Consider the following 15,329-nt stretch of genomic DNA (forward strand, 5'->3'; position numbering starts at 1 on the left):
CTGGTCTCTGAGGACCTCCTGGAGGGAAGAGTTTGGAACCGGGTTTTGAAGGAGAAAGAGCCTGGATTGGCTCCGAGGAGAAGGGAGTGTGTCCAGTTTGGGATCATGCCAGCAGCAAAGGCAATTAAGTGAAGCCAGCAGGGCTTGAGGCAGAAGCTGGCAATAAAGGGAGGTGAGGGAAAGCCAGTTAAGCTCGTGTACAGGGAAAGGCAAAAAGAAATAAAGGTATTCAAGGGGAAGCTAGAAGAAAGAGGGAAATGGCTGGGGGCTGGGGGTTTGAATCCGATCCAACTGGGGTGTTCCTGGACTCAAGGTAATAGACCATCAGAAATGTAATCATGGAGGGGATCCCTCTCTTCAATCACGACCTCATCACCCCTCTGCAAAACAGGGATCCTGCGTTCTTCCCAAATGACCTCTGGCTGACACCTCTCTTTCCCCTCAACCCCAAAGTCTGGGTCCCCTGGAGGAGCTGGTGGGGGTAGGAGACACCCGGGTGGGGAGGGAAGTGGCCGGAGGAGGCGGGGGGGGGGGGGGTGCTGGCTTGGCCTGCAGTGTCTGTCAGCTGTGACCCACATCTGGGGCTTCTGGACATCTGACTTGGACACTCCCACTGCCAAATTGCGCCTACACAATCCATCACCAGGTAAAGGCACAGATATGTACACCGGGGAAAGGGGGGCCATCACCCGCACACTCACACTCCACAAATGCAAGAGTCCCCAGGGCCATCTAAGGGGAAGGCTGGGTGTCCTGGGTTGAGTAAGCGAGGTGGCTGGCAACGCGGTTTCCCTTCCGTCCTCCCGGGGAACCCGTGCCTCGGCTTCCTTCGCTCTAATAATGTGAATGAACCCTGGGAGAGGAGGCGAGAGCGCGTGCGAGCGCGGAGAGGGGAGAGGAGTGGGGGAAGAGAAAATCCGGGCCTGGGGGGAGGGGGCGGAGGGGGCGGAGAGGGGCAGAGAGGGGAGGCAAACCCGGGCGGGGGGCCGAGGCGCGAGGGGCGGCGCCGAGAGGAGCGGGGCGCGGGCCCGGAGCGCGGCGGCGGCGGCGGGCGGCGGGCGGCGGGCGGAGGCGCGGAGGGCGCGGGGCGGAGGCGCGGGCCGAGCCGGGAGGGCGGGCCGAGAGGGAGGAGCCCCCGGCCTTCGCCGCCAGCCCGCCCGGCGGCCCGCGCAGCCCTCACTCGCCGCCGCGCCTCGGAGTTTGAGCCCCGGCGGGGGCCCGAGCGCAGGCACGCCCGGGGCGCGGGGTCGGAGCGCGCAGCGCGGCGCCGCCCCCCGGCCCTCGGCCCCCCCCACCCCAGCCCGGGCGCCCCCGGAGCGGCGCGCGGAGGGAGGAGGGCGGGCGGGCGCGGCGGGCCGGGCCGGCGGGCGGCGGACTATGAGGCGCCCACCATGGTGCGATGCGACCGCGGGCTGCAGATGCTGCTGACCACGGCCGGAGCCTTCGCCGCCTTCTCGCTCATGGCCATCGCCATCGGCACCGACTACTGGCTCTACTCCAGCGCGCACATCTGCAACGGCACCAACCTGACCATGGACGACGGGCCCGCGCCCCGCCGCGCCCGCGGCGACCTCACCCACTCGGGGCTGTGGCGGGTGTGCTGCATCGAAGGTACGTCCGGCCCGGGCACCCACCCACCCCCCAACACACAGACACACACGCACACACACACGCACGCACGCACACCCTGCCCGGGGTGCCGGCCGGGAAGGGGGTGGGCGCGGCACTGGCTCCGCGCGACACACAAAGGAGCCGGAGCGAACGGGCGGGTCCCCTCGCGGCCAGCTGTGCACCAGCTCGGGGTCCCTTCAACCGACCCCACAAACTCTCCACGCACACGCACACCCCCTCGCACGCAGGCACAATGAAACACGCCGAAACTCACACGCGCGCGCGTGCGGCCCGAGACCGGAGCGATCCCGAGGGGCCGCGCCGGAGCCCCCGGGGGAGGTGGAGGATGGCGTGGGGGCGGGAGGAGGCTGGGGTTGGGGGGAGCCGACCGGAGAGGAGGGGAGGAGGAGGGGGAGGGGTTGCTTGGCAACCGGTGTCTGTGCGATTGCTATGGGAACTGGCCATCCTGGGGCGGGGCCGGCCGGGGGCGGGGAGCGCCGGGGCCGCTCCACGCTAGCTCCAGGCCCGGGCCGAGAGGTAGGGGTGGAGGCTGGGCTCCGAGCGGCTCGGTGCGAACCGGGTCGCCGGATCTTGACGCCGCCGAGACCCTGCTCCTCCGCCTACTCTTCTACGGGGCCCCGACCCGCTCCTCCCTGCTCGGTGGGGAGGGGAGGGGTGCGTCACCGAGGCCCCCCGCCCCGCCCCCCGACTAGGGGAGCAAGCCCTCGGCCCTGGTCCCTCGGCAGGGAGGCTGCGGGAGACCTCGGCCGGACACTGGCGGGTGCAGGGGCTACCCGAGGACCGAGAACTGCCTGGGAGGGGCGTGGCCACCCCGTCGGGGCAAGAGGGGCGGGGCGCTGCGCCCCTAGATGCGCGAGGAGGCCGAGTAGAAGGTGTTCTAAGGTTGGAATGCCTCTGGGGGCCGGGATTGGATGTCCCGGGACTGTGGGGACCGCTCCCTCCGCGGGAGGGGGCCCGGACGCCTCCAATGGCGAAATGCGCCCGACTTCTGCGCCTCCCACCCGCCCCGCTGCGGGACTGGAACTAACAGGTGGCTGTGGAGGGGCGGTCTGGTCCCAGCCAGGTTGTGGACGGGTCTGCCGCTCGGGCTTGGCTTTCAGATCGGAGAAGGAGTGGGGGAAGTTGGCGGAGCGTTCCTTTCAGATATCCTTGGACAGAGTTTCCTCGTTCTTTCTCCGTAACCTTTTCCCGTGCGTTAACTCCGCCCCTCGGTTATTCGAGGAGTTCTCCCACACACCTAGGCTGCCTTACTGCAGCTACAGCCCCTGCGGATAGTTCAGCGGGGTTGGATCTTGGTGGAGGTTGGTAGGGGAGATGGCCCTTTTCCTGGCCGCGTTTGGAGTCGGCTAAAAAGAGGCTTTGTAAAGCCGGGTCGGCTCGGCGAGGTTGAACTTGCTCCCTTTCCTTCCCCCTAGGCTGCACGCACAGGAATCCTGCCCACCTCCGCCCCCCACATCCTCTCCCAAGCGAGGCTGCCTTGCCCTTTGCAATTGGAGTTTAATGCCAGGGCTAAGTGGTATCTTGGAGGAGCGGGCATGTGCAGTCAATAGTTTGCCAAACACAGGCACACAAAGGATCGGTGGGCCCACGATCACACCTTCCTCTTTTCTTTTGAAAAACATCATTTTGGGCGTGCAGTTGTTCAGATCACGAACACCTACTCTTCTCATCTGGAGAATGTACCCACGTCACTACCTGCCACGGCACCTGAATTAGACACAGAACAGGGGCTGCAGAGCCCCCACGTTCTACCCCACAGGCTCTGCGTGGCGCAGTGAGCCATGTCACTGTCACCACCCAGATGCGCACGTGGACCCCAGGCCTTCCAGTCTCCCGGCGGAGACTGGAACTAACTCACTCCTCCTCGGTGGCAAGCCCGGCCTCTGCAGAGTGGCTGGGATGCCTCCTTTATTAATTCCTCATCCTCATTAGGATTGATGCTTCACTTAGCATCTTGCCAGCTGCCTGGAGCGTTTGCACTCAGTGTTCATCAAGAGAGCCCCAAGCTGATCTGGACAGCTGGCTCCGCTGGCAGAGGGAGGGTGGGGAATTGCCATCTGGGGGACTTCACCGTAAGAACTGAGCTGCCTCTGTCCCCCCCCCTCCCCCAGCTCAGGGGTTCTGAGGGCCAAACCAGGCCACATCCAAAGGCTAGAACACCCTGGGACCAACCCAGGGCTAGGAGAGCAGGTTCAGGATTCCTTGTTGTGGCTGGCTTTACCGTGACAGTCCCTCGACCTGGGTGGAAGCTGCCAGCTTATCTCCTAAAAGCACAGTCACCTGACGTCTGCGAAGCCTCCACCTGCCAGCCGGCCGGGGTCCAGGCAGCCCAGTAAGCCCAAGCCACTCCCCGGGGGTCTGGTCACCCCAGTGTTGGCTTTGTGTGTCAAATGCATGATTTCCACCTGTTCTCTAGCAAAGTACCCCAAAGCTGTACGTGGGGAAAACAATGCAGAGATCAAACCTCTGAGCTAAAACTGGAAATGTTGCAGCAGGCAGCCAGCAAAGCCCTGGTTGTGACCGTGGGACTCCGAAGCTCTTGCTGGCAACTCACAAACAGCGGATTCAGTTTCCCGGTCGTTTCCCATAAATGATGTTGCTGGGCCAGGAGAGCCCAGGCCTCTGTGTGTTTAAGGCATCCGTGCAGTCTGACAGCCTCAGCAGGGCCGACCTTGCCCCAGCCTCTCTCTGCTCCCCCAGAGCCGGGTCTCACCCCTCCGCCCGTCTATCGGACAAGTCAAAATACTCGAGAGTGCCGAGCCTGTGCATGTTACCACATGGCACGTTCACAACAGCCCTGAGAGGGTGCTGTCTTCACCCCCATCTGCAGCCGAGGGTACAGAGGCTCAGAGAGGGCAAGGCACTTACCCAGAGGTACCCAGGTAGGAGGCTGCTGGGCTAGATTTGAGCCTTTGTCTCACAACAAAGCTCTTCCCACCATGTCATCCTGCCCTTTCCCAAACAGCTTCTGGGTTGCCATTAAAAATAGAACCAAGTACTTGACTACCCAGTGGAGCCTAGCTCTGAGGTTGGGCTGCCAGCAGCATGAAGGCATTCAGAAGAGAAAATGTACAAGTGATGCCCAAATTGTATAACATACTCTCCCTTCCCTTCCCTTCCCTTCCCTTCCTTTCCCTTCCCTCTTCTCCTCTCCCCTCCCCTCTCCTCTCCCCTTCCCTCCGTTTCTCTTCTCTTCTCTCTTGTCTATTTCTGTCTCTGTCTCTGTCTCTTTCTCTTCTTCCACCACATTCTGGACTAGCCCATCCTCGTCACAATCAGCCTCCTGCTCCTACCCTTCCCAAGACCCCACCTCATTCTTCCTCTGTGTCTTTGGCGACACTCAGCCCCAGGCTGGTGGACATAGGAAAGGAGTAATAAGTCTTTGCGGACTTTTCTGTCAAAAGTATCACCAAGCAGCATTTGTTCAAGCTCTAATGCGTGTTGCAATCAGGCAAGGTATAGAGTGGAAGCAAGAGTCATGGGGCATGTACTGTGTGCTGGGAACAAAAACCTCATGGAAACACGGGAGGGGAGGTGACTGGGCCCAGAGGGCAGCAGCGGATGTCAGCATGCCCAAGCCTCCGTGCCCCCTGTTAGCTCTGGGGTGTTCACTGGGGCCGCTGGAGGCGAGGGTCCATGAGGGACCCAGACACTGCACTGCCATCAGGAGGACTCTGGGCCCAGAATAACTGGTCCTGGCAAAATTCAGCCTCAGCCCCGCCCCTCCCCTCCCCTCCCAAGCTCCCCAGAGATGAAGCTGCCCCCCCACCCCAGACACGCACAGCTCTGTCAGAGCCTGAAGGTGGCAGCCTTGACACCAGGCTGACCCCCGTGCCTGCTTTGTGCCAGCTCTGTCCCGGGCACTGGCTGGGGAGAAGGTGCAGAGAGATTCTCGACCTTCTCCACCCTGAGGGCGAGAGTCCTATGTCCCGGTCATGTCCACCTCCCTCACCTGGGCAGCATCTCTCACACCAGTGTACCCAGACTGAATTCACAACAGGGCACACAGAGAAAAAGAAACCATGAGTACTGCGCCCTGGGGCCAGGGGAGAGATGGGACAGCCGGTAGGGGACTACCGGGGGCTCCTTCCTGCCGAGGCCCCGCCCAGTCCCCCGCCCACTTGCCCAGCGACCTGGGGGCGGGGCTTCCTCCTCCAGGGCCCTTGGAACCCTTTCAAGGCAGGTGCTGGCCTTAAACTCCCAACATAGGACCCTTCAGAGAGCTTTTGATTCAAATAACACCCTTTCCACACCCACTGCGCTCCAGGCCCCAGCCTGGGAACTTTTCCTGTGTTTGCTTTCATTTTCTCTTGCGATAACTCACAGGCAGCCTGTCCAGTGAGGCCCAGGCAAGTGAGAGCAGCCAGAACAGGCCTTCCCCAGCTAGTCCCCTCTCCCCAGGGCTCCCCTTTGCCCTCCGGTGTTGATAATAACAGCCATCCCTTAGGGCTGACCTTTGGGCAGGACTGCATTAGTTCCTGTAATGGTCAACGCTTCGAGGTGAATATTATCTGTCTTTCATAGATGGAGGTTATGAGGCTTAAGATGGTCACAGCTCTTGAGGATCACAGAATGTCTTCTGTCTGGATCACCGTGGAGGCCGGACTGATGAGCCTGGCTTTCCACCAACCAGAGGATGTCCTTTGTTTGAACCACACAGATTTGGGAAGGGGCAAGTAAGGGGCTGTCTTAGCTCAGGCTGCCAGAGCAAAATGCGATGAACCCAGTGACTTGAGCAACATTTATTTCTTACAGTTCTGGAGGCTAGACGCCCAAGATCAAGGTGCCAGCCGGTTTGGTCCCCGGTGAGCGCCGGCTTCCAGGATTGCAGGTGGTCCCCTAGTTTACTCTGCCCTCCGGTCAGAGTGCTAGCTCTTGGGTCTCTCCTAATAAGGGTGCTAAATCCCATCATGAGGATCCCACCCTCAAGACCTCGGCTAAACCTAGTCACTCACCGCCAAAGCCCCACCTCCAAATCCCACAGGGGCAGGGGGCGGGGGTGGGGGGGTGGGGGGTTAGAGCCTCAACATATGAATGTGGAGGGGAACATCAGCATTCGTGTCCCTGCTCCCTAACAGGTGCTCACTCTCTAGTCATACAGGCAGGAGTCCTGGCAGTCCTTCTCTTGTCTACCTTCCCTTAATGCTCTGCTTTGTTCTTTCACTGCTTTCTCTCTTCTTGTAAGAGAAAACCATATCCTTTTAACTAGATCCAGCTGACCTAGCGAGACGACTTTGGGGATCTTGGTGGTCTGATTCAATGGCCTCACCACAGAGCCAGCTTCGGAGAACCCCCGTGTGAGGGGCTTCAGCAAGGCTCAGTAGGAAACCAGCAACGCTTTAAAATAAGTCTCCTGGGGCGCCTGGGTGGCTCCATTCATTGATGCATTCATTCATTCATCCATTCACTTATTCCTTTGTTCCACACGTGCTCACTGAACACCCGCTCCGTGTCAGATGTGTGAGGCTCTTGGTCACAGCCGCAGAGGGGATAGACTCAGTCTCTGCTCTCCTGGAGCCAGGATTCCCATGAAGCTGACACTTTCGGGTACTAGTGAGGGTTAGGACGGAAACAGAGTGAGGGTGTGCTGGGAGAGGCTGGGGAGGGCTGCGGTCAGTCAAGGGGACAGGAAAGAGCTGTTGGAGGACTGCAGGAAGACCTTCCACGGAGAGGAAAAGGCAAGCTGAGGCCCTGAGGCAGGAGACGCTGGGCAAGGCTCCATCACCGTGTGAGGGTATGGGGGTGTGGGGGCTCAGGAGAGGCTTCGAGATCAGGACTAGGATCAGTGCTCTGGGGAGTTTTGGGGAGGACAGTAAAGTGATCTGATTTATGATTTTAGAAGATCCTCCGGCTGCACGTGGAAAGTGGAGATTCTGGAAGGCAGGGGAGGCCACCAGGAGACTGGTCTGGTCATGGTTGCGGAGAACCAGACTGGCGGCCTGGGGGCAAGTGGCGGAGGCAGAGGTGGGGACAAGTGGAGAGAATGATGGGGAGGAGGAGGTGAGGAATCCAGGATGCCGCCTGGATCTGGGGCCACGGCAGCTGTGGGACAGTGGTGCTGTGTCCGGAGGAAAGAGCAGGGTCGAGAAGGGAAACCGAGCATGTACCCCTAGGGGTTCCACATCTGGCACTGGCCAGCAGCATGCCCACCTCCAAAAGGCATGCTGGAAAGTACCGAGGAGAGTAACTCAGGAGGACCACCATGAGTCATCACAGCCCCGAGGGTTCGGGCTCGGGTTCATCATCAGCTACCCCTCACCACGGGGGCATTGTTTCTCAACCTCAGTACCCCGACATTTTGGGCTGGATTGTTCTCTGTTGTGGGGGCCGTCCTGCGTGGTGCGGGATGTTTAACAACCTCTCTGGCTTCTGCCTACTAGAAGCACCCCCACCCCCTCCGCTTGCCACCAAGCTGTGACAACCACAAATACTTCCAGACACTGCCGGATGTCCCCTGGGCATGTGTGGGGAGGGGGTGGGGAGGGGGAAGCAAAATCAACCCCCTGCAGAGAACCACTGCTCTAAGGGAAGCGTCATTTCGGAGGGGGGAAGGGAGAGACCCAGTTCCTGGCAGCCGGTAGGAGTTCCACCTGTTTCTCTTTTCTTCGAGGAAACAAATGTGGAGGGAGCCTAACCCTCCTGGTAGGGGGAGCTGGCCTCTGCCTACGTGATGCCCACTTCCCTTCTCTTCCTAAGATAAGTAGCTGCAGGTGACCCACCTTACCTTGCCTGTGACACCCCAGCATGTGTCCACACTGGGGATGGGAACTGCTCAGGTGCCCTGATCCTCGCACGCTGGAAGCAAAGACGCAAAGGAAACTCGAGGCGGGAGAGGCAAAGTGACTCACCCAAGGTCACACGGCTGGCTCGTTCGTTCGTAACAGCCCCCGGAGCAGGAGAGGGTGTGGGGGCGGCCTGGTTAGGGCTTCGTTGGCACAGCTCACCGGCTCCCTCACAGTTAACCCACAAACACACACTCCAATAAGGACGCCTGTGCACGGGCCAGATCCCCGGGAACAGCTTCACCAAGAGAACAGAGTGGCCCTAACCCCAGGGCCAGGCCCAGGCCCCCCGCAATTCTTGTGTTTCACCCCCGTGGCGCTCCGGGAGGCGCTGCGAGAGAACATCTCTCCTGAGCTGCAAGTCAGGACAGGATGCCAGATGAGAGACGTTCTTTTCCTCACGCATCAATTTCTCCGTATGAAAAACTTTTCAAAGCTGTGAAAATGACATCACGTGATTCTCCCCTGGTTAGTTCTTCTTCCTCCAACCAAAAAAACAGAGCAAGGAAGAAAGGGACAAGATTAAAAAAAAAAAAAGAAAAGAAAAGAAAAGAAAAAGCAAAGTAGGTGAGGCACTAGGACGGAAGTAGAAACAAGAGCAGGAAAATAAGGTGATGGTTAAGTCCGATTGAGCACACAAAGTGCCTGCTGCAAAGGCCGGCCGTGTTGCTGGACATGGGCCACATGCTTGTCTCTGAACTTCCTGGGGCCGGGACAGAGAGGAGAGCGTGACCAACTGTAAGGTGCCAGTGTGCACATAATAGAGGAAATCACTGCTGAAGGGAAGCCAGATCGTCTCTGTTACAGAGGCCTGGGAGAAATGTATTCCATGTGTCCTTCCTTCTATTGCGTCCTAACAGACTCTGTTGAAAAGGCAGCGTGGGGTGGGTAGAGGCAGGAGGCCAGGTTTTGGGGAGAGAAGACTTGAGTTCAAATCCCAGATTTCCCAGGTAGCTGTGCAGCTTTGGGCAGGTTACTTAACCTCTCTGAGTCGTTCATGTGTCTGGAAAATAAGATAATGAGACAGCAGATGTGAAAGTAGCCAGTGAACACGTATGGAGTAGGCGCTCCCCAAACACGATGCTCGTCAGGACAGCCCTGGGGAGACTCGGGGCCTGCCCCTGGCCTCTGTATTCCACCAGGTTCCCGAGTGTAGGCCAGGAGCCAGATGAATGTAGCTGCCAACCTCCAGTAGGGGGCTGTGAGGAGGCCTGAAGGTCATCCTTCACCTGGCAGCTATATCTCTCACTGGATGCTAGCCATCCCTGCCCCTTTGCATTTCGAGGGCACTCCACAGTGTCAGGACAGGGCTGGGGTCCAGACGACCCTCTGAGGGAAGCTCCAGGGTTTCTGCAAAGTAGACAGCACCTCCCCTGCATGACCCCGACTGAAAGACGGCAGACTGTGACTCCACACTTGGCCTCAAGTGGCCTTGGCATCAGGCCTCCTCCTGCCCTCCTGCTTCCCTGGGGCCGGGATGGGGCCTGGGAGCCGCCCTGCTGGGGTCCTGGGTCAAAAGAATCCTCTGATAGCTTCTGCTACCCTAAACATCAGGATCTCTCTGTCACCCCACTACTCTCCCCCACCCCTGACTTCTGTCCATCCTTCAAGCCAGCCTCCCCCAAGAAGCAAGCCCCAGCTCCCTCCTTGGGCTCTTTGAGCACGTATGCCCCCAGCCGCAGAGTTTGTGCACCGGCTCGTAAAGCTTCGGATTTTATAACTTGTTTTTCAATGTTTGTTTATTTCTGAGAGAGAGAGGGTGCAAGCTGGGGAGGAGCAGAGAGAGAGGGCGAGAGAGAGAGAGAGAGAGAGAGAGAGAGAGAGGCAGAGGATCCTAAGCAGTCTCTGCACAGTCAGCACAGAGCCTGATGCAGGGCTCGAACCCACGAACCGTGAGATCATGACCTGAGCCGAAGTCAAACGCCCACCAACTGAGCCACCCAGGCGCCCCAGGCTTTGGATTTTAACTGAAGCCGCCCTCCCCCCTCCCCCACCTCGAAGGATTGCCGACCTGAAGCGAGGCCTGTCACACAACATCCACCCTCCTGTGCCTCTCACCACGCAGAGCCTACAGACGTAGAGGTACTCCAGAGTGCTCTCCAGGTGTCCCTCCTCCTCCCAGGCCACTGTCCCGTCTCTGAGAGTGTGGAGTGGGCGTGGGGCATCTCTTGACTCAAGCCCAGCTCAGAGCCTGGGAGAAAACCGATTAACTACAGCTGCTCGGCCTCCCTGGCTCACCTGCCATCGTTCTTGCTCTCTGTCACCTCCTCGCCCCCCGGGGAGAGACGCAGGGCTGGACGCCCATCCCAGCTCACCCTTCGTGCCCCCATTAGGCCACACGGAAGTGGCAGCTTCGGACGGCCAGCCCGAAGTCGCACGGACCCGGGTTTGAGCCCAGCCTCTGCCACTTGTCAGACAACCTCTAAACTAGAGTTCCTTCATGGTAAGACAGGGGCGTGGGCATATTAGCCCCTGGGATCATTGCAAAGATCGCATGGGAAATCTTTCCAAGGGTTATGTGCAGAATTACCTTCAAGGTGCCTGGCATCTTGTAGATATTCAAGGCGGGATGGCCTTCTCCCTATCCCCATGCGTCCCGGACTTTGGAGATGTTCCCAGAAGAAAAAAGTTTGCAGCCGATTTGAGCGAGGCCCCGGGTCCGCTCAGCGGCCCCCAGGGTCTGGGAGTAGGAGACGCTGGGCCTCCCCGGGGTTGTTCGGGCCAGTGGAGAGCACGGCGTGGTGCCATCATCTCGCAGAGGCAGAACCGCTCCGAGGGGCTGCTGTGAACCATGAAATCGGAACTGGGGGGATCTCAATTAGGAGTCGACATAGGGTCTGCCGTCAAGGTGGTGCCCGTGGCGAGGATAGCAGCCTCCCAGGCCGAGCGTCCCCCCTTCCCACCTCCTGGCAGGCAATGGGGCCACGGCCGTGAACTCCAGGGTGGCGGGATCCGGGCTGTGATGCAGGAGGACAGGCTGCTGGGCTGTGGGAACACTGGAATGAGAGTCAGGAGACCCGTGGCCTGATCCCAGCTCTGTCACTGATCATCTGAGCCGTCTTCTGCTTGTCCCTTAACCTCCTAGAGCCTCACATCTGCTTGTCTGGCAAATGGGCAAACGATACCTATCCTTCCCTCCATCTTTTCTGCCTCCCCTTCCCTCCCTTCTTTCTCCTCCTTCCCTCTTGCCTGCCTCATCCCTCTGTCTGTTCCCCTCCCTCCCAGGGTCATGTGAAGAAGAGACTTGGGAAGGTGCTGTTAAGACACAGTGGCGGTTCCCACAGAGGCACTGCAGAGGGGACAGGACTTCAGGCAGCCTTTCGTGGAAACATTATTGGCTTGGCCTCTTTTCACCCTGACAACCTTGGCCAGGAGCCACATGCAGGTGGCTGCTCACATGTCAGATGTGCTCCTGGTGGCCAGTGCGGTCTCTCCACGACTCCTCTCCCACCCTCTCGGTGCTTAGCCTGCTTTGGATTCTGGGTCTCCCTCTCTCTCTCTGCCCCGCCCCCGCTCATGTTCTGTCTCTGTCTCAAAAATAAAATAAACATTAAAAAAATTAAAATCTGGGGCGCCTGGGTGGCGCAGTCGGTTAAGCGTCCGACTTCAGCCAGGTCACGATCTCGCGGTCCGTGAGTTCGAGCCCCGCGTCAGGCTCTGGGCTGATGGCTCGGAGCCTGGAGCCTGTTTCCGATTCTGTGTCTCCCTCTCTCTCTGCCCCTCCCCCGTTCATGCTCTGTCTCTCTCTGTCCCAAAAATAAATAAAAAACGTTGAAAAAAAAATTAAAAAAAAAAATAATAAAATAATAAAAAAATAAAAAAATTAAAATCTGTAATCAGAGGACATCCTTCCCCAGCTTGCCACCTTTCAACAGGCCCGCAACCCACTTGTGGTCGAGTCATGCTTATTCCCTGATGTCCGAACCCTGCAGATACGGCCCCACTGGCCTCTCTGACAGCCCCCATCGGGAGCCTCACTGTCCAGAAGAAAAGAGTGATGGAAGGTGATATCTGGACCAAGTCCACGTGATGGTTAATAGGACGGGGGCCGGCGAAGGTGGTCAAAGAGACGTGCATCCGAATCCTGCTCTACCCTGCATTCCCTGCGGCCTTGGGCAAATTCCCTAGCTTCTCGGAGCCTCAGTTTCCTCATCTGTAAAATGGGATACAATGATAGACACCCGCCCCAGGCAGTGGAGCCATTCCCCGAGACACAGAACCGAAGTGGAGGAGCCTAGGGGGACTGGAGACAGGAGAGCTGGACACGGAAGGACTGAGTGCACAGGGTGGGGGACCACCCCACTCTGCAGGGATGAGGCGGGGTGGGCCCAGAGACACAGATGTGGAAATCATCTGCTGGGTGGATGAAAACAGTTCCCCCTTGTGATGAGATGTCAGGCTGTCAGTGTTGAACCTCGGTGCCTTCGGTTCCCCCACGGGACCCATGGCACTGCGACATTTGTATTTTCTGAACCCAAACTCGATAAAAAGCAGGCAACAGGTTTTCTGTTGTTGTCGAGGCTGTAAGAGGTAACACAGGAGGTGTTACGGAGGTCCTGAAATTTCAGCACTCCTTGCTTGTTTGAGGAGTTGGTGGGGCAGGGGGGAGATCCAGACCGTTTAAAATCAAGACTGTCCTAGAAAAATCCAGACCCCAGTAACAGGTCATGTGCAAAGGATGTAAAATGACTGTTGTCACCAGGGTTGTATTCGAGGGCTGGGGACTTGGGGACTCGGAGCTCGTCTGTGTGTATAGAGCTCTGCTGACACCCTCCTTGAATTCTTGATCACTCTTGAACAAGAGGGTCTGCATTTTTCGTTTTGCACCGGACCCCATACATGACACAGCCTCTCCTGAGTGTCCTTCTGCCCTGAGAAGAGGCTTTGATGAGAAAAACAGGACAGGGAAGCTGGTGCTGGAGGGTCCTGGGGTTGCACTGAAATTGGCGGCTGGGGTGTGGAGCGGAGGTGGGTGCTGGAACCAGACCTCACCTGTTTCTTGTCTTTTTTTCTTCCAAGGGCCACCCCCAATGCTACTCAAAGCCAGGGGCTGCCTTAGAGGGCAGTATTCCTTAAAACTCTGTCACTGTTAAGCATTTATGGGGCATATGCTGAGTGCCTGGCTTCGTGCTCGCACTGTGGGTACAGAAAGCCCTTGGGGAATTTACCCTCTGGTTCCGGGGAACCCCACAGGAGGCAAGAGGGCAGCATCATACAGGGCAGGGTGTGGGGAGCATCAGACCACACCTGGCTGTGGGGTCCTCCTCCTGGGGACTCTAACCAGACCTGTCTCATGGGGTCATCAGGAGGATCCAGAGAGGAAAATACACGCGGGGTTCCACACACATCTGCTTCACAATGGACTTGAAATACCCAGCAGCTGTTATAAGCGGCCTCTTGGAGAGGAAGGAGGGCATGGGGGCGGGGCAGAGGGTTCAAATCCCGGGGTGAGTGGGGTTTGAAGCCAGGCTCCGCCTCCTGCTAACTGTGGGGCCACCAGCCGGTCATTTCACAGTGTCTGTGAGCCTCAGTTGCTTTCTCTGCAAAATGGGGTGTTAGCAACACCTTCCGTGCAGATTTGCACACAGGAGCCGGGATGAGCCAGGAATAAAGTGTGCAATGCCTAGTAGTGATTGGCGTTTACTAACCCAGAGAATGCCCTGCACGTGGAGGCAACGGGAAGGGGTCCCCCACCCCCACCAGCACCCGTGAGGATGGGTCTCAGAGGAAGAGAGTCTTTGCCGAGCCCCCACCCCAAAGCACAAGCAGGGAGAAGAACACGGATCCCTGAAGATTCCTCGGGGACATCTCAGGACACCCAGGCTCCCTTCCAGGGGCCAGACAGTCCGGCCAAGGCCGTGTCACCAGCTCATCTTTGCCACGCGATGGGGGGAGGCCGCCCCGCGCTCGCTTCCGGCCCTCACTCTGAAAAGCCCCGATAACAAGCGCACATTGACGGCCGGGTTCCCCTGGGCGAGCGTGCTGTTCCCGGCTCGCATCTGAGCCCTCGCCCGAGACATTTTCTCGCTTCAGCAATTTGGCATGTCATACAAAGGGGCTCTGATTTTTCCTGATGTCCAACTCCTCTTGCATGAAAAATAGCTTTTGTTGTCTTTCTGCCCACGGATTCCTGCGTGTGAGGCAAGGCCAGATGCCTGGTGGGCGAAGAGTCCCGTTTGCTTAACCGCGTGCAGGGTCTCTGTCCTTCCACCTTGGCGGCCCCTTGTGGCCCCTGGCCCTGAGGTTCGGTCCCTCCGGGAGGTGTGCGCCCTGGCCCCTGGCCTGTCCTCCGCCTTCACATGGATCAGTTCCTCTTCCTACTTGGTGGCTGTGTCCCGAGGGTCCCTCTTTGGGTTGCAGCCACTCCCACTGTCCCCATAATCACCACACCCACCCGGCCAACCTGTGGGTCCCCTTCTCTGAGCATCCCACCAATCCCAAGCTTTTTGTTCTTCCTAGCCCCCAACCTTTCCTCCCTCCTCCCTCCTCCCACCTCTCTCCCTCCCTCCCTCCCTTGCTTTCTGCCTTGTATTTCTATTTCTTCCCCTTTCCCTTTGCAGGGTGCCATTTTTTCCCCCACATTTATTTATTTTTGAGAGAGAGAAAGAGCATGAGTGGGGCAGGGGCAAAGAGAGAGGGAGACACAGAATCCGAAGCAAGCTCCAGGCTCTGAGCTGTCAGCACAGAGCTCTATGCGGGGCTCCAACCCACAACCCACAAACTCATGACCTGAGCTGAAGTCAGAGGCTTAACGGACTGAGCCACCCAGGTGCCCCAAGAGTGTGCCATATTTAAAGCACACGAACTCTCTCCTACTTTCTGTTCAAGGCAGGCTTTTGAAAGTTCTTGAGGCATTTAGTAGATAAAAATGTATTATCTCAAGTCTGTGATTTTGGGGAGGTTTATTAAACATGG

At 58.5% G+C, this 15,329-nt stretch overlaps 1 protein-coding gene across 1 annotated transcript in view; it reads left to right on the plus strand.

The window, feature by feature from the left end:
• The first annotated feature begins 1,100 nt into the window (after window positions 1-1,100).
• CACNG4 (calcium voltage-gated channel auxiliary subunit gamma 4) overlaps window positions 1,101-15,329 on the plus strand; it is a 59,744-nt gene continuing 45,515 nt past the window's right edge. Inside the window, exon 1 of the mRNA XM_058702572.1 lies at window positions 1,101-1,611. Coding sequence (XP_058558555.1) covers window positions 1,392-1,611 — 220 coding nt within the window. The 5' untranslated portion in view covers window positions 1,101-1,391. The remainder of the gene's footprint in view (window positions 1,612-15,329) is intronic.

The sequence above is a fragment of the Neofelis nebulosa genome, chromosome 16, assembly GCF_028018385.1.
Source record: "Neofelis nebulosa isolate mNeoNeb1 chromosome 16, mNeoNeb1.pri, whole genome shotgun sequence".
Classification (NCBI taxonomy): domain Eukaryota; kingdom Metazoa; phylum Chordata; class Mammalia; order Carnivora; family Felidae; genus Neofelis; species Neofelis nebulosa.